The sequence below is a fragment of the Podarcis pityusensis genome (assembly GCF_964106645.2).
Source record: "Podarcis pityusensis genome assembly, chromosome: 2".
NCBI lineage: Eukaryota > Metazoa > Chordata > Lepidosauria > Squamata > Lacertidae > Podarcis > Podarcis pityusensis.
Window position 1 is genome coordinate 62,046,806 of NC_138029.1, and position 25,874 is coordinate 62,072,679.

General features: G+C 48.0%; 1 protein-coding gene and 1 long non-coding RNA gene across 2 annotated transcripts in view; one reads left to right on the forward strand and one right to left on the reverse strand.

The window, feature by feature from the left end:
- The window catches only part of LOC308469255, a 270,286-nt gene that overhangs the window by 164,889 nt on the left and 79,523 nt on the right, over positions 1-25,874 (reverse strand). The window lies entirely within an intron of this gene.
- LOC308469241 (epididymal secretory protein 4-like) lies at positions 12,191-18,970 on the forward strand. Its single transcript, XM_080991440.1, has 6 exons — positions 12,191-12,361; positions 13,198-13,334; positions 13,969-14,039; positions 15,307-15,396; positions 16,645-16,746; positions 18,712-18,970. The coding sequence occupies exons 1-6, from the start codon at positions 12,263-12,265 to the stop codon at positions 18,735-18,737; spliced, it is 525 nt and encodes a 174-aa protein (XP_080847566.1). The 5' UTR covers positions 12,191-12,262; the 3' UTR covers positions 18,738-18,970.

Below are 25,874 nucleotides of genomic sequence, written 5' to 3' on the forward strand. Positions count from 1 at the left end.
CTCCAGTATCCCTGCCAAGAAACCTCCATGGACAATAACAACACGCATATAAAAGTTATGATGCTGGAAGATAAGCCCTTCAGGTCGGAAGGCGTCCAGCATGCTACTGAGGAAGAGCGGAGGACAAGTACAAGTAGATTCAGAGCTGATGAAGTGGCTGGGTCAAAGGCAAAATGTCGCTCATTTGCGGATATGCCTGGAAGTGAAAGGAAAGTCCAATGCTGTAAAGAAAAATATTGCATAGGAACCTGGAATGTAAGATCCATGAATCATGGTAAGCTGGATGTGGTCAAGCATGAGATGGCAATAATAAATATTGTCATCTTGGGCATCAGTGAACTAAAATGGAAGGGAATGGGCAAATTCAGTTCAGATGATCATCATATTTACTACTGTGGGCAAAAATCCTGTAGAAGAAATGGAGTAGCCCTCATAGTCAACAAAAGAGTGGCAAAAGCTGTACTGGGACACAATCTAAAAAATGATAGAATGACCTCGATACAAATCCAAGGCAAACCTTGTAACATCACAGTAATACAGGTTTATGCACCAACTACCAATGCTGAAGAAACTGAAATTGATCAGTTCTATGAAGACTTACAACACCTCCTAGAACTAACACCATAGAAAGACATTCTTCTCATTATAGGGGATTGGAATGCTAAAGTAGGGAATCAAGAGATGAAAGGAACAACTGGCCAGTTTGGCCTTGGAGTTCAAAACGAAGCAGGGCAAAGGCCAATAGAGTTCTGTCAAGAGAACAAGCTGGTCATCACAAACACTCTTTTCCAACAACGCAAGAGACAACTCTACACATGGACATCACCAGATGGGCAGCATCGAAAGCAGATTGATTATATTCTCTGCAGCCAAAGATGGAGAAGCTCTATACAGTCAGCAAAAACTAGATCTGGAGCTGACTGTGGCTCAGATCATCAGTTTCTTATAGCAAAATTCAAGCTTAAACTGAAGAAAGTAAGGAAAACCACTGGGCTAGTAAGACACAATCTAAATCAAATCCCTTATGAATACAAGAGGGCCTTCTTAAATGAGCAGTGCAAAGAAATAGCGAGAAACAATAGAATGGGAAAAACCAGAGATCTGTTCAAGAAATTGGAGATATGAAAGGAACATCTCATGCAAAGATTACCATAATAAAGGACAAAAGTGGTAAGGACCTAACAGAAGCAGAAGACATCAAGAAGAGGTGGCAAGAATACACAGAGGAATTATACCAGAAATATATGGATGTCTCGTACACCCCAGGTAGTGTGGTTGCTGACCTTGAGGCAGACATCCTGGAGAGTGAAGTCAAATGGGCCTTAGAAAGCACTGCTAATAACAAGGCCAGTGGAAATGATGGTATTCCAGCTGAACTATTTAAAATCTTAAAAGATGCTGCTGTTAAGGTGCTACACTCAGTATGCCAGCAAGTTTGGAAAACTCAGCAGTGGCCAGAGGACTGGAGAAGACCAGTCTACATCTGAATCCCAAAGAAGGGCAGTGCCAAAGAATGCTCCAACCACCACACAATTGCACTCATTTCACACGCTAGAAAAGTTATGCTTAAAATTCTACAAGGCAGGCTTAAGCAGTATGTGGACCAAGAACTCCCAGAAATGCAAGCTGGATTTTGAAGGGGCAGAGGAACCAGAGATCAAATTGCAAACATGTGCTGGTTTATGGAGAAAGCTAGAGAGTTCCAGAAAGACATCTACTTCTGCTTCATTGACTATGCAAAAGTCTTTGACTGTGTCGACCATTGCAAACTATGGCAAGTTCTGAAAGAAATGGGAGTGCCTTGGCATTCTTTATTTTGCGCTTAACAAGATCAGTTTCTATTCTCATATACTGTGATACCTTCTGTCTGTCTTGTAAAACTAAATACTGCTGGAGCTCATTCATGAATATTGTTGCACGCCACCCCAGTCTCCGAGTGGTGTGAGATTCCAGGAGTTCCAGGTGTTCATCCAGGGTTCATATCTCCTCGGAATGAGGTACAGAGGAGACTGTGGTGTCTTTAGGATGTATGGTTTATTAATACATATATACAACCTGAGCCTACGATGGAGGGGCTCACCGCATTATCACCCCAAGAGGGTCTTGCTTCACCCATAGCCACAAGTCTTGGATTCAAGCAAACATCAAGCATGTTTCTCCCTCAGAGGCTTCAGCCCGCTTCTTCCTCCAGCTTCTAGCGTGCATACACCAAAAAAACCAACACCCTCACCTCTGGCCCTTTTCTAAGTATTAGCGAGTTGAGGGATGGCCCCCCACTCATTTGTCATCTGGCACACAACCACTTCCTTTGTCACCTTAACAACCCATATTTAGAGTGCCAATATCAAGAAACTGATGTGGCTATTCCAACAATTTGAATCCTTCCTTAGATTATTGCTGGATCTAGAAATTAGAAGGGTCTTGGCATACAGCCCACTCCCTCCAATAATAATAATATATTTAAATGTAGCATTCTGCTACAGTATTTAGCTCAATCCAAATAAAACAGAGACACTGCTGTGTTCTTCATCCAAACATGTGGGCAACATGTCTGGATCAAGTCACAATGAGACATCAATTTGGCAGCTTACGGGTATTTCTGAATCGATCATTGCTGCTGGAGATACAAATAGTCTCCATGACATGGAGTGCTTTCCGTCAGCTTTGGCTGGTGGCTCACCTGCTGACCCTACTTGGATAGGAACAGCTACACTTTGTTAGCTGCCTCATCAAATGAAAAACACAGGTGGCTATTTGTGATGGCCTGGGATTCCGAGTCTGAGAGTGAACCGGAGGAATCCCAGCCGGCACAGGAGTCCCCGCCTCCAGGGCCGGCTGAACTGGGGCAAGGCCTAGATGCTGAGGAGCCTGCACCTGTGCCAGATCCTCAGGGGCAGGCATCAGGTGAAACCATTCTGGCCCCAGAAGTGCTGGAGGACTCAGTGTCTACAGGTGAGCCTCCCCTGGGGCCCAGTAACCCTTCGGCCTCTCCTGAACTGCAGAGGCTTAGGGCAGAGAGGCGAAGGGAACTGGTTTCTCCCAGGAGGAGTGCTCGCTTTAAGGCCAGGAGAGGCGGGGCTCCTGGGGGCCGGGACCGCCCCCGGCCTTAGAAGAAGATAAAGGTCAGGCAGCCCGGTCCCAGGTTGCGGGAGCAACGTCGTTGTGGAGTACCTGCGTTTACCCAGACCTAGATCTGCACTCCCAGTGTGCCTGTTCCCCGCCTGGCTTCCTGCTGCTGCTCTACCAGCGTTGCTGTTCCCCCGCCCGGCTCCCTGTTTCGGACCTCGCGTCTCATCTAGTGATCGTCTACCCGGCTAGTGACTCTGGACTGAACTTCGGCTACGGTATTAGTACCTTTCCCCCCCGGGACCAGCACAGTTTGCTCCCGCCACACCCGCACTCCCTCTTTGTTGGGGTGCGTTCGGGAAGAGTCAGAGGCCATGGCCGACCAAGCGGCTACACTGTTGGCAATAGCCCAGGAGAACCAGGCCTTGACGCACACCGTGCAGCAGCTCAGTAACGCGGTTACGGCACTTCAGCAGCGGTTGGACGCCCTACCGGCTCCTGGGGCCGACGCCCCGGCTCCTGGCAAGTACCCAGTGGCCTTGCCTGAGAAATTTGATGGGGCCCCGGCCAGCTTTCCCATGTTTCTTGCCCAGGCCAAGCTGTATATTCAGGGGCGCGCCCGGAACTTCCCTGACGACCGTACCAAGGTGCACTTTTTGATTAGTTTGTTAAAGGACCAGGCGGCCAAGTGGGCGTTGCCGCTGCTCAGGCAAGACTCCCCCTTGCTGGCGGACTATGTGGGGTTTTGCAATCTGTTGGAGGCCGCGTTCGGCAACCCCCAGAAGGGGAGTCAAGCCAACCGGGCGATTCGGCGGTTGAAACAGGGCAAGTCCACGGTGGCCGCATACACCACGGAATTCCAGCTGCTGGCACAGGACTTGACCTGGAATGACTCTGCTCTTCGGGACCAGTATCTCGAGGGACTTTCAGACGAGATACTGGACCAGCTGGCCACAATGGAACGCCCCACCACGCTAGACACCCTCATTCAACGGAGTCTACAGATAGACGATCGGCTAGAGGACCGTCGTCAGGCTCGGGGCCGCCGGCACTTCCAGTTCTCAGCACCAGTTTCTACCAGCAGCCCCACAGGCACAGCCGAGTCATTGGAGGAACCTATGCAGCTTGGGGCAGTGCGGCCACACCTCTCCCCCGCAGAGAAGTCGCGGCGTCGGGAGGGAAATCTATGTCTCTATTGTGGCGGAAGCGGTCACTATGCCCGGTCCTGTCCTGAGAAACGCCAGCCACAGGGAGGGAAACCGCCAACCCCAGTAGCTGATGGCCCTGGCTACCTGGGGTCCCAAACAGCACAGAATGGGGCCGCACCAATTGAACTACAACACCTTATGGTTCCGGTACGTCTATACCCTCCAGGTGGGCCCTGGATCCTTACCCATGCTCTAGTGGATTCGGGGGCAACCCGCTCTTATATGGACGCTGCTTTTGCTGCCCATCATCGGGTGCCACTTCAGAACAAGCCAGAACCGGTACAGGTGGAGGCAATCGACGGACGGCTCCTGCGTTCGGGTGCCGTTACTCAGGAGACCCAGCCCCTGGTCCTGTGTCTCCAGCAGCACCGTGAGATGCGAACTTTGGATATTGCCTCCATGCCCCGGTTCCCCCTGGTGCTTGGGATGGACTGGCTGGAGGCTCACAATGTGCAGATTGACTGGGTCAAACGGACTGTACACTTCCCAGACCCAAGTTCTCCTGCCGAGACTGAGATGCTAGCAGCTGCGCCCTCTGAGGAGGCTGCTGCAACGCTCCCCGCTGAGTACCGGGACTATCACGACGTGTTCGAGGAACGGGGGGCAGACCAGCTGCCGCGGCATCGGTCCTTTGACTGCGGCATAGACCTCCAGCCCGGAGCGCCCCTACCGGTGAGTCGCTTATACTCTTTAACAGAGCCAGAGCGCGAGGCTTTGCAGGACTTCTTGCGCAAAAACCTGGAGCGTGGGTTCATTAGGCCTTCTACCTCGCCCACTGCTGCGCCAGTGCTCTTTGTTAAAAAGAAATGTGGGGAGCTCCGCCTTTGCCATGATTACCGGGCCCTGAATAAAATTACCATCCCAGACCGGTACCCCTTGCCCCTTATTTCGGAGTTACTGGAGCGGGTGCAAGGGGCGCAGGTGTTCACCAAGCTAGACCTCCGGGGTGCCTACAATTTGATTCGGATCCGAGCCGGGGATGAGTGGAAGACAGCATTCGGGACCCGGTATGGGCAGTTCGAATACCTGGTTATGCCCTTCGGTTTGTGCAACGCGCCTGCTGTGTTCCAACGGTACATCAACCACGTGTTCCAGGACTTGCTAGACAAGTACGTGGTGGTGTACTTGGATGACATTCTGGTTTACTCCCGTGACCCGGCGCGCCACGAGGGTCATGTCCGGACCGTGCTGCAGCGCTTGCGCGAGCACCGTCTGTATGCAAAGCTCAGCAAGTGCGAGTTCCATCAGCGGTCAGTGGACTTCCTGGGTCACCGACTCTCACCAGGTGGGGTGCAGATGGATCCTGGGAAGGTGGCAGCGGTTCGAGAATGGGCGGCACCTCGGAACCGCAAGGACCTACAGCGTTTCCTGGGGTTCGTTAACTATTACCGGACCTTCATTGCGGATTATGCTCATCGCACCACCCCGTTGACCCGGTTACTGCGCCCCAAGACGCCGTTTTCCTGGGACAAGGAGGCAGAGGAGGCATTTCAAGGGTTGAAGGCCTGTTTCCAGAGAGCGCCAATCTTGCAACATCCGGATCCTTCTCGACCCTTTGTGGTAGAGACTGACGCCTCCAGTACGGCTCTCGGTGCCGTCTTGTCTCAGCAGTGCGGACCGGAAGCGCCACTCTTACCCTGCGCCTACTATTCCCGCCAGCTCCTCCCAGCGGAGCGTAACTATACCGTGTGGGAGCGGGAACTACTGGCCATCAAGGTGGCCTTTGAGGTTTGGCGCCACCATCTTGAGGGGGCACGACACCCGGTGGAGGTGAGAACCGACCACCGGAACCTGGAGTACCTCCAGACCACCCGCAAGCTGAACCAAAGGCAGATCCGGTGGGCGTTGTTCTTTTCCCGGTTCCAGTTCCGGATCCGCTACATCCCTAGCTCCCAAAACCAGAAGGCGGATGCCCTGTCCCGGAAACCTGAAGACAACGCAGACACGGTACAGCAAGCAGTACCCACCATGATTCTACCACCAGCTGCATTCCTGGCCACCCAGGAGGTTGAGCCACTGCAGGCTCGGGTGCGGGAACAGCAGCGGGTCGACGCTTGGGCCCAGGAACGACTCCGGGAACTGGCCGAAGGGTCATGCCCTCAGTATCCAGGGCTGGTCTTGCATCAGGGTCTTCTGCTGCACCACGGGCGCCTGTACATCCCACCAGGGCCGCTGCGGGCTGAGGTTCTCCGGATGACCCATGATGCTCCAGCAGCGGGGCACTTTGGGCGGTATCGGACCACCCATCTGGTAAGCCGTGAGTTTTGGTGGCCCCATCTGAAGGCTGACGTGGCTCGCTACATCGCTGGTTGTGATGTCTGCAGGCGGGCCAAGGGGCCTACCGGGCGACCCCCCGGCCTTCTTCAGCCGTTGCCGGTTCCACCACGCCCTTGGCACACAGTTTCTCTGGACTTTGTAGTGGAGCTACCCCCGTCTCGGGGCTGCACCTGCCTTCTAGTTTTCTCCGACCATTTCACGAAGATGGTGCACTGTGCCCCCTGCCCATCCGTACCCTCAGCTAAGGAAACCGCTCAGCTGTACCTTCAGCATGTCTTCCGCCTGCATGGCCTACCTGAGCGTGTGGTGTCCGACCGTGGCGTTCAGTTCACGTCCCGGTTTTGGCGTGCGTTGCACCAGGCCCTCGGAACAGAGGTCTGTCTCTCATCTGCTTACCACCCACAGACTGACGGCCAGACGGAACGGGCGAACGCAGTGCTGGAGCAGTACCTCCGGTGTTACTGCAGCTACCAGCAGGATGACTGGGTCGACCACCTAGCCTTGGCGGAGTTCGCTTATAACAACGCGGTGAATGCGTCCACCCAGCAGACCCCGTTCCAGGCCAGCTACGGTTTTCATCCACGGTTGTTTCCGGATGTGCTGCCGGCATCTGCGGTCCCTGCGGTGACAGAGTGGCTTCAGGAGCTCCAGTCCCAGCAACAGCTGTTGATGGAGCAGCTGCGCCAGGCCAAGGAGGCGTACAAGGTCCAGGCCGACCGCCACCGCCAGGTGGGGCCGGAACTCCACGTCGGTGACCTGGTATGGCTCTCCACTCGCCACCTCCACCCTTCTCGACCTTCGCGGAAGCTGGATGCCCGGTTCACCGGCCCGTTCCCTATCGTGAACCAGGTCTCGCCTGTGGCATTCCGTCTCCGGTTGCCAGCAACCCTGAAGGTTCACCCGGTATTCCACAGGTCCCTTCTGAGTCCGGTGGCCCCACCCGACGAGTTCCACCCGAACCGTCCTCGTCCGCAGCCGGTTTTGGTTCAGGGGGAGCGTGAGTACGAGGTGGAACGCATTTTGGACTCCCGATACCGCAGGGGAAAGCTGCAGTATCTCATAGACTGGAAGGGGTATGGGCCGGAGGACCGTTCCTGGGAACCAGCGGCCAACGTCCACGCGCCTGCCTGCCTCCGAGAGTTTCATGTGGCGTACCCCAACAAGCCGGGTCCGGACCCTCAATTGAGGGGGGGGCCTGGGAGGGGGGATGGTGTGATGGCCTGGGATTCCGAGTCTGAGAGTGAACCGGAGGAATCCCAGCCGGCACAGGAGTCCCCGCCTCCAGGGCCGGCTGAACTGGGGCAAGGCCTAGATGCTGAGGAGCCTGCACCTGTGCCAGATCCTCAGGGGCAGGCATCAGGTGAAACCATTCTGGCCCCAGAAGTGCTGGAGGACTCAGTGTCTACAGGTGAGCCTCCCCTGGGGCCCAGTAACCCTTCGGCCTCTCCTGAACTGCAGAGGCTTAGGGCAGAGAGGCGAAGGGAACTGGTTTCTCCCAGGAGGAGTGCTCGCTTTAAGGCCAGGAGAGGCGGGGCTCCTGGGGGCCGGGACCGCCCCCGGCCTTAGAAGAAGATAAAGGTCAGGCAGCCCGGTCCCAGGTTGCGGGAGCAACGTCGTTGTGGAGTACCTGCGTTTACCCAGACCTAGATCTGCACTCCCAGTGTGCCTGTTCCCCGCCTGGCTTCCTGCTGCTGCTCTACCAGCGTTCCTGTTCCCCCGCCCGGCTCCCTGTTTCGGACCTCGCGTCTCATCTAGTGATCGTCTACCCGGCTAGTGACTCTGGACTGAACTTCGGCTACGGTATTAGTACCTTTCCCCCCCGGGACCAGCACACTATTAGTGAAAAGGAGTTGTCAGTGGTGGCATTTCAGTTCTGGGACACCCTCTCCAGCAGAGCTAGCCTAGTGCTTGCAGTTTTCACTTTTGGCCTGAAGCAAAGCCAGGTCTCTTAGTACTTTCTGTATAGATTGTAACATTGTTCTAGATTTCTTGAGTCATACCTTGTGCCATGATAATAATAATAATAATAATAATAATAATAATAATAATAATAATTTATTTATACCCCGCCCATCTGGCTGGGCTTCCCCAGCCACTCTGGGCGGCTTCCAAAAAAATATTAAAATACTGTCTCACATCAAACATTAAAAGCTTCCCTAAACAGGGCTGCCTTCAGATGTCTCCTAAAAGTGTGGTAGTTGTTGTTCTCTTTGACATCTGATAGGAGGGCGTTCCACAGGGAGGGCGCCACTACCGAGAAGGCCCTCTGCCTGGTTCCCTGTAACTTGGCTTCTCGCAGTGAGGGAACCGCCAGAAGGCCCTCGGTGCTGGACCTCAGTGTCCGGGTAGAACAATGGGGGTGGAGACGCTCCTTCAGATATACTGGACCAAGGCCGTTTAGGGCTTTAAAGGCCAGCACCAACACTTTGAATTGTGCTCGGAAACGTACTGGGAGCCAATGTAGGTCTTTCAAGACTGGTGTTATATGGTCTCGGCGGCCACTCCCAGTCACCAGTCTAGCTGCCGCATTCTGGATTAGTTGAATTTTCTGGGTCACCTTCAAAGGTAGCCCCACGTAGAGTGCATTGCGATAGTCCAAGCGGGAGATAACCAGAGCACGCACCACTCTCGCGAGGCAGTCTGCAGGCAGATAGGGTCTCAGCCTGCATACCAGATGGAGCTGGTAAACAGCTGCCCTGGACACAGATTTGACCTGTGCCTCCATGGACAGCTGTGAGTCCAAAATGACTCCCAGGCTGCGCACCTGGTCCTTCAGGGGCACAGTTACCCCATTCAGGACCAGGGAATCCTCCACACCTGCCCGCCTCCTGTCCCCCAAAAACAGCACTTCTGTCTTGTCAGGATTCAACCTCAATCTGTTAGCCACCATCCATCCTCCAACAGCCTCCAGACACTCACACAGGACCTTCACCGCCTTCACTGGTTCTGATTTAAAAGAGAGGTAGAGCTGGGTATCATCCGCATACTGATGGACACCCAGGCCAAACCCCCTGATGATCTCTCCCAGCGGCTGCATATAAATGTTAAAAAGCATGGGGGAGAGGACAGAACCCTGAGGCACCCCACAAGTAAGGGCCCAGGGGTCTGAACACTCATTCCCCCCCACCACTTTCTGAACACAGCCCAGGAGGAAGGAGCGGAACCACTGTATAACCGTGCCCCCAGCTCCCAGCCCCTCAAGACGGTCCAGAAGGATGCTATGGTCGATGGTATCAAACGCCACTGAGAGATCCAGCAGAACTAGGAAACAGCTCTCACCTTTGCCCACCGGAGATCATCGACCAGTGCAACCAAGGCAGTTTCAGTCCCATGATGAGGCCTGAATCCTGACTGGAAGAGACCCAAATGGTCCGCTTCTTCCAGGCGTGCCTGGAGTTGTTCAGCAACCACTCGCTCAATCACCTTGCCCAAGAATGGAAGATTTGAGACTGGGCGATAGTTGGCCATCGTGGCCCCATCTAAAGATGGTTTTTTAAGAAGCGGTTTAATAACCGCCTCTTTCAGCGGGTCTGGGAAGGCTCCCTCACAGAGGGAAGCATTCACCACCCCACGAAGCCCATTGCCCAGCCCTTCCCGGCTAGCTTTTATAAGCCAGGATGGGCAAGGATCAAGGAGACAGGTGGTTGGTTTCACTCATCCAAGCAGCCTGTCCACATCCTCGGAGGGAACAGATTGGAATTGATCCCACGCAACTTGACTAGACAGGACTCTAGCACTCTCCCGCCCCGGCCCTGCTCCCACGGTGGAGTCTACCTCTTTCCGAATCTGAGCGACTTTATCTGCAAAAAACTTTGCAAAATCATTGCATGAGTTTTAGGCTGTATTATTTTTGTATTGTTCACTTTTATTTTGCCATCAATGAATTTTAATTTGCTTTATTCTGTGGTTGGAAAGCTGCCTGGAAAACATCCTGTTATGGGGCAACTTATAAATATAATAAATAATGAAATATCAATGTGCTTCATTTTGGGCTGGACAATGTTTGTGAAGTGTAAAGCCCCTGCCCCCGCCATTACTTGTTTGCAAAACTATCATGAAAGAAAATAGTGAGGGTAGTTGAACACATCCATTGCTACAATGCCTTCTATTTTGGATTCTTCCCTTTCACCCATTCCCACAACCCTTCTAAGTAATACCCTTCCCCACCCTCTCACTATATATAAAGGTCTGGTGACTTCTTTTTCAGTGTATCTGAAGAAGCGTGCATGCACACAAAAGCTCATACCAAGAACAAATTTAGTTGGTCTCTAAGGTGCTACTGGACTATATCTATCATCTATCTATCTATCTATCTATCTATCTATCTATCTATCTAATCTATCTTTCTATCTATCTTTCTATCTATCTATCTATTTCTACTGCATCACACCAACACGGCTACCTACCTGAATCTGTGTCACACAGGTTCTCTGTGTTCCACCAGATTTCTGTTATGCCAACTATATCAATGCTGTCTCCACACAGATGCTACTTAACAGGCCTATTTTTTAAAGAGAATTGGTTTATTTGTGGGGTGGTTGGAACAAGGTACATTGCAGCAAATAAGAGGAGTGACCTTCAATGGCAGCCTATAGAGGAATAACATCACTACTTTTGATTTCCTTCCTTCCCACCTCTCACGTACAAAGATGTGGCTGGAGATTCGTCTTGCCCAAGTGGCCATTTGGCATTTGATCAAAGCCTGTGGAGACTCCTTTGTGCTTCAGAAGAAGGGAACAAACATGCTTGTTCTCTTGGGATGTTGAGGGGGATGTTTCTGAAGACTGGCACATTCCATTCCCGGGTGGGTGCAGAGATAACATGATCTCTGAGGCATTGCCTTCCTCCCCTCACCCAAGTTTGCCCAGAGCTTAAAGACTTACATCCGCCACCGTCCCTTGCCCCACAAAAGAGGTAGAAGGCTTTTCACAGAATGAACTGCTTAGGGTGGATTTCTCCCACAATACCAGATGACCATCTCCCCATCGCTCATCAGATCTATTTTGGGAGCAGGGTGGGTGGCAAGGGATGATCTATATTTCCATTTTGGCACTGGGCTGGGTGTACTAGTTTCAACCCATGGTTAGGATAATTGTTCCACACCTGCTGGTCTTCTGCACATTCCCCTACCTGTGGCAGTGCTGCCACCAGGGAAAGTTTGGTGGGCCTGATCAGGTCCTTGAGGTGGCAGTTCCCACCACCAGCCCCTGGGATGTGTGGTCCAGTGATCTAATATCCTGGATAAGCTTGAGTATTTCATTCTGTGATAGGTCTTCTACTCCTTTTGCTGAAAAGGCCACAAGTCATTAAGGGCTGGGCCAGCTTGTGGAGATGGGGTGGGGCAGGAGGAGGAGATGCCATGGAGCACCTGTGACCTCTGTACTTGCCCAGGAAGGGAATGTGCCAGCCTTGAACACCCCCCTCAAGAACATCCCCCTCAACAACCCAAGAGAACAAACATGTTTGTTCCCTTCTTCTGAAGCACAAAGGAGACTCCACCTTGTTCCACACCACAAATAAAACTAATTCCCTTCAAAAATAACCCTGTTGCTCCCACTCTGTTCTTCCCTTTTGCATAAGTTGGTGAGTGGGATGTGCTTTGAAGACATTTGGAGGCAGATATTTAAACTGGGCTGCTGAAACCCTGGACCATCATTCTCTCCCCCTGCACACGGTGTTCACGGTAAGAGCAGGAGAGAACCAGCTCCAGGATGATTGCTGTGCTGCTGGTGGTGTTTGGACTGACCCCTGCCTGCATATTTCCTGTCAGTGCTGACATCCCTGTGTACCCAAACTTTGACCCCCAAAAGGTAAGACGTTTACAGATGGGACTTGCAACCTGTGGAAATGAGTGATGTTTCCCCTTTCCCCTCTGACCTTGCTTCTCTTAGGACTCGGGATAGGACACCTGAGCAGCTTTGCTCTTGAGTAAATAATAATAATATTAATAATAATAATAATAATAATAATAATAATAATTATTATTATTATTATTATTATTATTATTATTATTATACCCTGCCCACTCTGGCCAAGGACTGGGCTCAGAGCGGCTAACAACAAGAATATAAAACATTAATATAATATCAGGCAGGGAATAAAAATATTCTAAAATCAATGAGCTAGAGTAAATCCAATCAGATGGCAAACGGCAGATTAGGGTTGTTGATCTTGAATGCTCACAGTAAAGGCCCTGTTGCTTTTGGGTCCCGCTTCTCCTCTCGCCCAAGCCCACAAACTTGGCTATCAACAGATTAATGGCTGCCTGATTTTGATTTGTGCTTCTAGCTCTGGTAGGAAAATTACAGAGATGAGGTGGGCTGCTTTATATCAGGCACGTCCAACTCCCCAGAGACTGCAATGTACTCCCAGGATAAAATAACTGGCACTAATCTATGCATTGTCATTGGAGGGAGGAGGAGTGTGTGTGGGGTTTTTTTGGGGGGGGGTTGGCCGGAGTTGTTGAGCATTTGGGGGGGGGAATGACAAAAAATGCACAACAGAAAGTGCAGCACTGAAAATTGAACATAGCGCTACAACCAACATTACTTTCGCAATCAACCAACTGGACGTTGCTATTTTATATATTAAAACCTATCACCTTTCGCTGCCCCCTAAAATGTCAATCAAAATTCTTCTGTTTTAGGCTATCGGGAAGTGGCACCCCATCGGGATGGCTTCCAAGTTGCCTGGGTTGGCTGAGCATGATCAGAAAATATCACCAATGGACCACACGGTGGAGGTTTCGGATGGAGATATGACACTCACCGCTAATTATATGTCGTTAGTACCTTACAACTGATACCTCTCCTCCCATCATGCATAGGCTGGGAATTGAACCGGGGTCCTTGCGCATGCAAAGCAGGTGCTCTGCCACTGAGCCACAGCCCTGATTTCCCCTGAAATCATTTTGAGATGCTTTGGAAAGGGCATAAAGTTTCTGGCACTGCCAGTCAGTGTAGACAATATTGAGCTGGATGCAGCAATGTCCAGATTTTGTACAGAGCTGCTGCTTAAGGAAGACCACATGTTTCCCATCCCATATTATCTCTCTCTTTTTGTGTGTGTCTTGTTTTATCTTAATATATCATAACGAGCCACTTAGGTTGGGCATAGTGATATAAATAAAACATAGCTGGAATGCCAATGGAGACATTGAGTAATCCTGTGGAAACCATTTGATAATGTAGAGGCCTCCAAAAAGGCCTGTTCATTTTGAAGGCATTGATAGAAACAGGGTGCCATTCCTCTTGACACTCTGGCTATCCTTCCCTCTGGTAAAGTCTAAGGCATCTTACTGGTAATGTATTCTTCCATCAGTGGCTCTGACACCCTAAAAAATACACGCGGGGGAAGCAAGGCAGAAGCAGGCTGGGTATCTGGTTTTGAATTGCTTTCATTTAGCTCTCTTTTCCAGGGATGGTCACTGCAAGGCAGCATCTTTCTTGTTAAAGCACACTGACAAACCTGGTGTATTCAAATTTCCTGGTAAATATGACTACCATGAGCCACCCTATTACCTGATGAAAAAGTATGTTTTGTGATCGGAAGATTCAGATGCTGTGATTTGGGCAAATGTTCAAACATTCGGGCAAATGTTCAAACATAGGTCTAGCCAGAGCTTTTTTTCTGGGGGGACACAGGGGTACGCATACCCTTAAACATTTTGTCAATCTAAGTTTGGCCTCATTGAGGAGCAGTATTTCAATATGAGTAGGAATATGAGAGGACCCCTAAACTTTTTTTTTTTTTGAAAGAAAGCACTGGGTCTCACTAAACCTAAGTAGCCTAGAGAAAACAAAGGCAGCCATGCTTGCTCCAGAGTTCTTTCGGAAGATCGTTCCAAGCTGACCTCCCATCTTGAGATTCAAGAGAGAAGTAAGAGGAGGAGGAGGAGGAGGTTGTAAAGAGGATGCCGCATAAGACTATCAGTCTAAATAACAAAGAGATAGGAAGGGCAAATGAGGAGTTAAAGGTACGTAACAGTCTGGTTATGGGGAAGTCCTTTACCACATACAGTGGTATCTCTAGTTGTGGACACAATATGTTCCGGGGTGCCGTTTGCACACCGAAAAGTCCGCAACTAGAGCGGTGCTTCTGCGCAAGCATGGAGTGCACACGGCCATTCTGCGCATGTGCGAAGCGTGCAGAATGCATCTGCAACATGAGGCGAACGCAACATGAAGCGAACGCAACTAGAGGTATGACTGTATTGAGAAAGAGGAAGGGGGGGTGTCCTTCCTCAAAGCAAGGCCTTTTGGGGAAGGGGTTGAGAAAGTGTCCACATAATCATATATTTCCTATGGTAACTAGTCAACATTTACATTTAACTTTAGATTTTCAGCATAGTACTTGCAGCCTTGGCCACACAAACACCTTCCTTTTAGGAAGGACGCTCTTTTCTCTGACTCAAGAGCTAAGGGGAGTCTGCCATGCCTAACACCATGGCTAAAAGAGGGGGAAAGTAAGACAGGCAGCAAGATGAAATGTGTGGGGGTGAAGGAATGGTGATTCCCAATGCGTGCTTTAGGAAGGACAATCTGTGGCAGTGGACCTGGGCAGGACACTTATTAAGTCATGGAGATTCACCTCCCTTAAAATTCTGAAGACATATTAATGAGGGGGTGGGAGAAAGAATGAATAATTAAGGTGACTAAGAGTGGCTGATCCCAATTTGCCTGCCCCCCTCCACTAACAGCCAAGAAATGAGGAACCCGCTTCCTTCAGTTGATATCTTGTGTTGTTTCCTGTATAGATGGTATTGCCCACATCATGGATGTTGATTATGAAAAGTATGTCATTTTGCACAAGAAGAAATTAGAAAATGAAACTATGTATCTGTCTGGTATGTGTTATGGCAATGGATTTTATTTTTATTTATTAAATACAGCTCTTCACCCATAGATCTCAGAGCAGTTCACAACATAAAACAAACAAACCAATAACCCTCACTCCACCCTGTGGCATATCTGTGGTTCAGCAAAAAGGATGCTAGTTAGTTAGTGTTGTTGTTTTTCAACTCATTCTTCAGCCACAAAGAAGTTACAAATCTCTCTCTCTCTCTCTCTCTCTCTGTCTCTCTCTCTCTCTCTCTCTCACACACACACACACACACACGCCCTAAAAGTCACAAAAGGAGAATGGGTTGGGAGGAGAGGAAAGAAGCAAGCTCAGTTTCAAGTTCTGAGTTTCAAGTTTTTCTGTGGACCAGCCAGAGCAGGAAAAGGTCAAAGGAAGGAGGCAGAGCCAGTGCTGATCTTCACTCTGCTGTGCTGAAGGAGTTGGCCCTGCCTTGCCTTTTCCATCTGTAGTATAGTTTGGTGGCTGGTGGAAGGTTTTGCCTAAAACAACTGGACGGATACCCTAAGTTTATGGACGGATACCCTAAGTTCTGTTCAATCCAATTACGGCTCTAGTTAGCATACAAAAATAGAATACAAAATTATTGAATATCTTTATCTATACTTATATGGCTAATTTCTAACCCCCCCCCCCTTTTCTTTTCTTTTTTGCTGTCAACAGTCACCTATACTGTACAGAGTTAAAAAGAAGGAGGAAAACCTATTTAAAATCTTGACTACAATAATCTTCTAGAATAAAAAGTGGCTAATGGAATAATCAACACTTCCCATGGTGAAGGAATATCTTTTTTGGAAAAGGGAGCTGAACCCTAAATAATGGCCACTTTAGCACTTCACAATGATCCAGCAGAAAGGGCAGCTACCATAAAGCCTCCCACTAGCAAATAGGGACAGTCGGCACCTGTGTAGGCTTTCAGTTCCTTTAGATCAGGCATGGCCAAACATGGCCCTCCAGATGTTTTGGGACTACAACTCCCATCATCCCTAGCTAGCAGGACCAGTGGTCATGGATGATGGGAATTGTAGCCCCAAAACCTCTAGAGGGCCAGGTTTGGCCAAGCTTGCTTAGATCCTCTTCTCTGGTTTCATGGGCGTTTCTGTTCCTGACTGTCTAATGGACAATCCAGAGAAGATGGCAAGAATAAGAGACTTTGGGTGCTCTATAGACATGAAACAGATATTTCAGCCTTTCTGAGAACAACAATTTACTCAACCTTTGCTTGTGTTTAAAGCTAGGGGATCGAAATTGGGAGATGACATCAAAGAAAAATTCAAGAAATTAGCCTTGGAGCAAAAGTATCCTGAGGCACACATCAAATACTTTGGGAATGTCGGTAAGGCAACCTGATCTCAATATTTTTTTATTGTAGGTGTGTATGAATGTCTCTGTGTGAAACAGAATCTGAGGAGCTATATTTAGTCTCAGAGAGATTCACAAATCTGGATCACCACTACAGTTTGAGTACAGTGGTACCTCGTTTGCTGAATGCTTCAGAAGTTGAACATTTTGGTATTTGCTGAAAACCTGGAAATAAATGCTTCCGATTTGAATGCACCTCGGAAGTCGAACGGCTACTGAAGCTCATTTCTTAATTGTCTCAATTGAATTTGCTGACTGCCCATTGTGCCTTGGTTGTCGAAAGTTTCAGAAGTCGAATGGTCTTCTGGAACAGATTACATTCGACAACTGAGGTACCACTGCAGTTAAATCACTGAAATTAACTGAGGTCTGATTTCCATGCTTAATCATAATTAAAGCACCTGAAGCTATCAGGAATTGAGTGGGGGGTAGATTTGCTAAGGGCAGCAGACAATTTGGACCTAGCTGTGGGAATGGATAGGAAGGAGTTTGTTCTACATCCCTCAGCTGGGGTGGTGTGTGTGGTGGGACTCCAGCAATTCTGGCTCCTGGGCAGGGTCTGGCTAGAGACCAGCTGAGGGACGCGGGTGGCACTGTGGTCTAAACTGCTGAGCCTCTTGGGCTTGCCAATCAGAACGCTGGCAGTTGGAATCCCTGCAACTGGGTGAGCTCCTGTTGTTCTGTCCGAGCTCCTGCCAATCTAGCATTTCGAAAGCACGCCAGTTCAATTAGATAAATAGGAACCGCTGCGGTGGGAATGTGAATGGCATTTCCATGATCTCTGCCTTCATCATTGTGTTCCGTTGCACCAGAAGCTGAAGGCAGCCCTGTTTAGGGAAGCTTTTAATGTTTAATAGACTATTGTATTTTAATATTCTGTTGGAAGCCGCCCAGAGTGGCTGGGGAAACCCAGCCAGATGGGTGGGGTATAAATAATAAATTATGATTAATATTATTATTATTATTTAGTCATGCTGGCCACATGACCCGGAAAGCTGACTGTGGACAAATGCCGGCTCCCTCGGCCTGAAGCAAGATGAGCACCACAACCCCACAGTCACCATTGACTGGATTTAACTGTCCAGGGGTCCTTTACCCTGACCTTTCTACCTAGTTCCCAGCTCTAGATGATGGCCTGGTTAGGACTAGCAACTCTGTCTTCGGCTGCCTTATGGGGCTCAGATTCCAGTTAATTAGAATTAAAGTAGCTTCAGTCCCAGCTGCAAGGAGGCAGCTTCCACTTGGCTGGAGACTGGAAAAAAACCCAGTCCAAAAGTTATGCATGAAATGCTGGCCTAGGTGGCTATCGTATTTGAAGGTTCATATTCCCCCAAAGTCCTTAGTGAGGACCCGTCCTTCCTGGCCACATATCAAAACATTTTCTTGCTGCTGTCAGTATACTTGGCTGCTTCTGCTCTTTGGTTTTTACACCTCTGTATTGTTTATTTTATCTGCTCTTCTTTCATTGGCATAAATTTTTATAGGCTCTGTTTCCCACCCCCAAAATTTCTGCATTTGTTAACTGTGTTGAGTGGCTTAGTTTTGAACTAGAATGGTGAGATACAAATGTTCCTCACAGTGGCTTACCCATTAAGGCAAATAGGACACGGTCCCACCAGCCTTAGTCTGCCCCTAGGGAGTCTTCACATGCCCACCTTCTTACTGACCACCAGCCAAGGAGTGGAACTCCTTGAGAGCTTCCTCCTTCATCTCAGTGTTGCCCCTGTAGAACTCAGTAGGCGGGGGCCTCTCATTGGCTGTGGTTGCAGCTGTCATTTGCTCTGGCTCCATCTGCTGTTGGCCTCCCTGCCTCCCATGCCACCAATCCCAATGGGCATCATCTGCCACTGATTCCAAATAAAGAAATACATATGAGTTGCTCACATTTTCTTCCTCCTTACCACTTTCCCTGACACTCTTCTCTTCCTTTCTCCCACAGAACAATGCGCTCCAAAAGCTGCTTAATAACCAGATACAGCATTTCTCCATATATATTTGCAGCATTGGTTAATAATCAGAAACACCCAATAATCATTACTCTTTCTGGATGGTGGAGATGATGATGACTACGGATAAATGCCTCTAGCCACTCACCACATTTCTGGCTTGTAGAAATGGATGCAAGTAGAACAACAATGTCTTTGGGTTCCTCTCTCTCCTGAAACTATTTTTAAAATAAATACATTGCTTAGATCTTGCACACTTTGTCAGAAGCATTATTGGAGGTCAAAATGGTAGAAGATAAACATATATGAACCTATCAAGCAGCCAAAGCACCTGCCCAGTGAGTGCTCAGCTGTAGAGGTTGCCAATATGGTTCTCCAACTTTGGCCATCCATGCCCATTGGCCAGGCTGACTGGGACTGATAGTACTGATGGATGGAGTTCAACAACCTATGAAGCTCACCATGTTGGCCACCACTTGTCTACTCTGCATTGGTAGTATCTCTCCAGAATCTTGGAATGAGAAAGGCTTTGCCCTTTAATTGTCAATGTTCCACCCATTCTGAAAAGCCTTGGAATGAGAAATGTGGAAAGGGAAATGGGTACAGAAGGGCGAGAGAATATAAGTGAGAGGCTGGTTGTAATTCAAAAAAGAAAGACTGATGGAGAAAGGTGAGAAGAGAAACTGAGAGGGACAAAATAGCAGGGCAGAGAAGAAAAAGGGGAAGAGGAAATATAATAATAAAAGAATAATGTAATGTACAACTGCCTAAGGCCTGGGCAAATATAGGTGTTTCAACCCCAATTCCTCTGGAGAGAGAAGGTTTTGGCAAATGACATAGCCAATTGCCTGTGTTGTAACCCTCCATACCTGACTGGCTGCAGAAGCATTACAATTAAATAATTTAAAGTGGATTGGTTACATCTTACTATGAATGCCAATTTCACCATTCCTTTCATTTGGTGCAGGGATTTTATTCTATGTAGAAACAGGAGTCAGCTTTTGCACCTACATATAAAAACACACCACTTTTATTTGTTCTCCAAAACATGGAGGGAGGAAAAAGAAAAAGTGGGACATTATCCTTCAAAATTCACACTGCTCTGAATTTTGCAATGCAGTTCTCTAGCCAAGCAATGTATATAGAAATGCATATATATTGGACGAAAGAGTGCAGAAAATGCATATCTTCATGAAAATAGCATGCAAAAATACACTATATAGGGGAAGTTGCTTGTAAAATTGTGTATATTTAGGGAAATTGTGTTCACAAGCTCAAATTACCGTATTTTACGCTCTATAAGACGCACCAGACCATTTGACGCACCTAGTTTTTGGAGGAGGAAAACAAGAAAAAAAATATTCTGAATCTCAGAAGCCAGAACAGCAAGAGGAATCACTGCGCAGTGAAAGCAGCAATCCCTCTTGCTGTTCTTGCTTCTGTGATAGCTGCGCAGCCTGCATTCGCTCCATAAGACGCACACACATTTCCCCTTACTTTTTAAGAGGGAAAAAGTGAGTCTTATAGAGCAAAAAATATGGTACTCCCTTCAGTTGCTGCTGATAAAACTCAAGTTCCACCTTCATCAAGGATAACTGAAATCGCATGTGACCTAAACCATTTTATCTTGGTTTCAGGTGAGATCTTCTTGTCTCATGTTTCCACAGTCTATCAAGTTTGGCAAGTGTTCCTACTGCAAAGCCACATCTCCTGTACATGCCTACTTTGGCTTTTCCATCTTTTTGTTATGTTGGCTTTAAGTTAAATGAAAGACTAGACTTGTTTCAGTTCCGCCTTTGAAACATATTTCTTGTTGAGCCTAACTTTCCCAATGCCTTCCTCCTTCTTTTTTCCAATTGATTCTCATAAGGGTTGTGAAATGTCAATAAAATAGAAAGAAGAAAACACTACACAACATGAATGAAAGCAATCAACCATAACGACTATTACACATTAATGAAATAATGATAATACAGACTCTCAGCACAGGGTGCTTTTGCAGCTGACAGCTCTGCCCCTCCTCCCTGCATAATGATATTTTCGCTAGTAAGAACCCTGAGGGTTTGGGCTTAGTTTCATAACTCATAATTATTTTTAAAGTTTCATCTAGCTGATGTCAAACACCTTTTAAAAAGCCTTGCCTCTTCCAGAACGAGAATGACACACATGTCGGGAACAGGAAGAGGAAGGAGACAGCAGAGCAGTAGAAAAGGGGCTGACAACAACCTGCCATTTTTATTGTAAATCAGATGTTGTTGAACTACCTCTGGCCATGCTGGTTTGCAGCCACTGTGAGATGGAGTCCAGCAACATAGGGAGGGCCACAAGTTAGCCACTCTTGTTGTAAATGTCCAGTTCTTTGTCACAGATGATAGCAGTAGGGAAATGGTGGTGGCCAGCTTAACTGATGGGTTAAAACAGGGGTAGGCAACCTAAGGCCCATGGGCCAGATGCGGCCCAATCACCTTCTCAATCTGGCCCGTGGATGGTCCGGGAATCAGCATGTTTTTACATGAGTAGAATGTGTCCTTTTATTTAAGATGCATCTCTGGGTTATTTGTGGGGCCTGCCTGGTGTTTGTACATGAGCAGAATGTGTGCTTTCATTTAAAATGCATCTCTGGGTTATTTGTGGGGCATAGGAATTCGTTCATATTTTTTTTCAAAATATAGTCCAGCCTCCCACACGGTCTGAGGGACGGTGGACCAGCCCACGGCTGAAAAAGGTTGCTGACCCCTGGGTTAAAAGAAGGAGGAGAATGCTTATAGAAGAGGGGGGATACCATGGGAAGGGATTCAGCTATTGTTTTGTCTTCTTGACTTGCTAGACAACACAACCCCTCCTCTCCTCCCTCCTGCACATTGTCCCCGGAGGTTCTCCTGACCCGTTTCAGCCTGACCAATTTCAGGGGTCATACTGGGGAGAGGACAGGGGAAAGCTCCTTTGCAAAAGCAGAAGTCCATGCACAGATTTTTCCACTGATGGAACTAATTAGTCAAATCCTGCCCAGGGAATCCCTGCATCGGGTAAAGACAGATGAAAGTTGAATGGCATAGACCTCTTTTCTCTAGTTGTCAGATGGATCTGGATGTGGGGAAACTGTTATGCCTCTTAAACAGGTGATAAGAATCCGTGGAGTCTTAAAGGGCTGGTTTCCCCCCCTACCCGTTAGTGTCCCTTTCTTGCTTCTGTCTTATTTTCTAGTTGCCCTTGGAATCTCCATAGTTTACCCTTCTACAGTGGTACCTCAGGTTACAGACGCTTCAGGTTACAGACGCTTCAGGTTACAGACTCCGCTAACCCAGAAATAGTGCTTCAGGTTAAGAACTTTGCTTCAGGCTGAGAACAGAAATTGTGCTCTGGCGGCATGGCAGCAGCAGGAGGCCCCATTAGCTAAGTGGTGCTTCAGGTTAAGAACGGTTTCAGGTTAAGAACAGACCTCCAGAACGAATTAAGTGCTTAACCCGAGGTACCACTGTATTACACATCATGTGCTTGGTGGTGCTAAAGAATCTCCCTCCAAACTGGAAAATGCGAAATGTGAAAAATTTGCAAAGTGGCTTAGGCATGTATGTCTACTCAGAAGTGTTAATGGGGCTTACTGCTAGGTAAGTGGGCACAGGATGGTAGCCTAGGCTTTGGTTTTGGAAAAGCACGGCTTTTGTGTCTTTACCAGCTGTGCGGCAGGCAGAAATTCAACAGGTTAGTACGGAAATGCAATCTTCACCCATTCACATTCTGTTTGTCAGACATTTTATTACATGTGTGGCCACTGATTTATTTGGGGGCCCCTCCAGTCCACCTACAAAAGAGACAAATCTGCATATGACGCATGGCATATGCAAATTGTATGCACATCTATGGTCTCTTTTGTGAGTGGGTCAGAGGGTCCAGTCAACATATATTGGACATATACTGGACCAGAAAATCCTGTTGGAACCCCTGAGGATGGAGGAAGAGATATAAAAGGTTCTATTTGCATATAGAATTCTACGCAAAATCACATTTTGCTTTGCTGGGTGAGGTTCCGATTAGCAAAGGGCTCCTTCTCCACAGTAGCGCCTTCAGAGTAAAGGCAGGTCTGCAATAAGCCAGTGTTTGCTTTAATAACCCACTTCAGGGGAAAATTCTCGCCTATCGTGCATGTAATTGCACATAGTTCCTGTTTGAACAAAGAGGAAGGGTGCTTATGATGTGCATGCAGCCCTTGACACATGCTATGGAAATTTGCCAAATCATGCTCCAAATTTTCTGTGTATAATGCTTTCCTTTTGATATGTATGGTAACAACAGAGCAAGCAAACACACATGGATGTACCTAACAGAAGGTGGCACACTGTGGAAAATGAAACCATACATCTAAAGATAGGAGAAGAAAATCAACAGCTGTGGTTTTACATTAAATTTTACACACACACTGGCTATGAAACAGTAAAACGACACAAAACATAATATATAAAAACAAGCAAATGATTTGCAGGCACAGGGGGATCTTACAGGAATGCCTACAATGGTAATAAAAGACTTAGAAAGATCTTACATGAATACAATACCTACAATAATTAATAGATTTTTATGTTTTGTCTGAGCCTTTCCAACAACAAAAGGCTCTGAAGAAGCGAGCATTAATCAGGCTAGTGGATTTGGCCTAACTTGGCAACTAAAGCTGTAACCAAGTAATTCTTAATCCTTTAGACATTATTCCCCCAGTCAGAGCAAACACACAACACACACCATCCCTTCAACCTGAATTTATTAACTCTGGTTTAAATGAAATCTGGGGGCCAGTTTTGTGTGTTTGCATACAAGCACAGCTAACACAACCTATGAAGGCAGCAATGTAGTGGTACCCATCTTTCAGTCTTCTAGAGAGGAGGAGTGGGGAACCTGAGGCCCTCCAGATGTTTTTGGACTATAGCTCCCATCGTTCCTGATGTCTGGCCATGCTAGCTGGGGCTGGCGGGAGTTGGATATGTCCCAGATATTTTGAAGCACTGTGCTGTTTTTCCTGGGCCTCTGTGTATGAACCCACATGTTGACATGTTGACTGATTCTATTTTACCACCACATTCCCTACCCCTGCCCTGGATATCTGGAGAGCAGCAGCTGGAGTAAAGACCCAGGAGAAGCTGGTGCACAAAAATTTCACAAAAACATCACAAAAAGAGGTGGGACAGGGCGGGAGTGGAACAGGGTGTTTGCAGGTTTTTTCAAGGGTGTTTCAAACATGCTTAAATGTGTGGTGCCTCAGAATGTAACCCCCACATAAATGGGGAGTTGCCTCATTTATAGCAAGCACTTAATAATGGTAATCAAGAATTAGGCAAAATGTCAATTTAGCTCAGCAGCACCCCATTTCTGATTGATTGTAGCCTTTATCAGGTACAAGTTATCTGTTGGAAACACACACCCTTCTGCCAAGGGGGAAAAGAAAAAACCTGCCAAGGGGCAAGGAGCTGATACTTAAAGCAGCAGGGGGCGGGGAGGGGGGGAGGAATGAATAGTTGAAAGAACACTCTGAGGCTCAGTCTCAAGGTGAGAGAGGCTCTGAATTTCAAAGGCTGCGGAAGCCAAGGGAGTGTAAAGCGAGAAGCTGTCCAACCAAAGGTGCACTTCAAATGTGACATTTAGAGACACACTCTTCCCCATTCCCAGCAGGTGAGCAGGAGCACACACACACACACACACACACACACACAGAGAGAGAGAGAGAGAGAGAGAGAGAGATGGATAGCTCACAGCCTTAAGATTCTTATCCTGATTCTATTACAGTCAATATACTCAAACCATAAATAAGCTGGGAAATGTTGCTTCCCCATCTTTTATCATGAAGAAAGACTGTCAAGCTCAGCTTTTTCCTCTTATGTTTTATGGCAGGATATGAAGCATACGTTTCCCACATCCTCTAAAGTGTGTAGTCACATTTCTGCCTTAACTGGATTTATAGATTGGGGGGGGATAATTCTGTACTGGGGGTGGGAAATCTCCCCCCCAACCAACTCTGGGACTAGTGAGGTGGGGCTGTGTACTAACACTGTGAAGGAGGAAGTTCCAAATTCCAGTATGGCTTCTTAGTACTAGGTAGCCATTATCTCTTAGCCTCGACTTCCCTGCCCCCCGCTTGTGGCAATCTCTAAGGTGTGGATTATAACATTGATCTAATTTAGAAAGCTGTTGTAAGGATTACTGAGGAGTATATATGAAGTGTTTTGAACAATTAGCCTGAGTCAGGGATAAGTGAATCTGTCACTTTTGGAACCTCTCAGTTTCTCATTTTTCCAGTATTCAGTTCTCAACATTTCCACATCAGGAAGCTAACTTTTCATCCGTGCTCTTTGAGCTTCTCCTCGTTCTGGGATACCAGGGGTAGGGGGGACAGCTTGTTGCAGCATGAGGGGAGACACTCATGCTTCTTCACCATCTCTGCCTCTTGGCCCCTCTTCTCTCCCAATTTGGCTTCTGCCTCTGATTCTGGACTTCCATCTGCCACAGACTCCCCTCGCTCACTAAACCCTGTTCCCTCTTGAGCTTCTGAAGCCTCCTCCCAGTCTTCTCCCTCTTCTTCCTCTGACCACCAATCCCCAGGCTCTGAGCCTTCATTCTTGAGGGATCCCTTGGTTCCTTCCACCATTCCTCTGCATTCAACCTGTCTGTGGCACTCCTCCAGTCAGAGCCGACAGTACTGGGTTAGATGAACAAATAATCTGACCTGATTTAAGGCAGCTTCCTATGTTCCTCCTGCAGCTGATGTGCAGGAAGTACCAATCACACTTTGGAGAGGAACTGATCTGATGTACTCTCTCATCCCTTCTTCTGCAAAGCTGACAGTGCTTGGCAGCTTTTTATGTGGAGTAGCATATATGCTGCATTTTGTTACTGTGCATAAGGATGTCTGGGCTAAGCCGCTGGGATTTTTAATTGCTTAGTCCCACACACTGATATGTTTTCAAATGAATGTTTGGCCTTGTGACATGCACCACATTCGGATCCATACACTCTTTAAAGGTTATTGAGCAGAACCATAAATCTCATCAAATTCCTGGAGGTCCATTAACCCCAATTTCTAAGTAGTATTGCTGCCTGTTGTGGTGGGTATAATGAATGGAAATGAGGTTGCTAGTGCTGGAGGTGATGCTGTACTAGAAAGCTCATATAA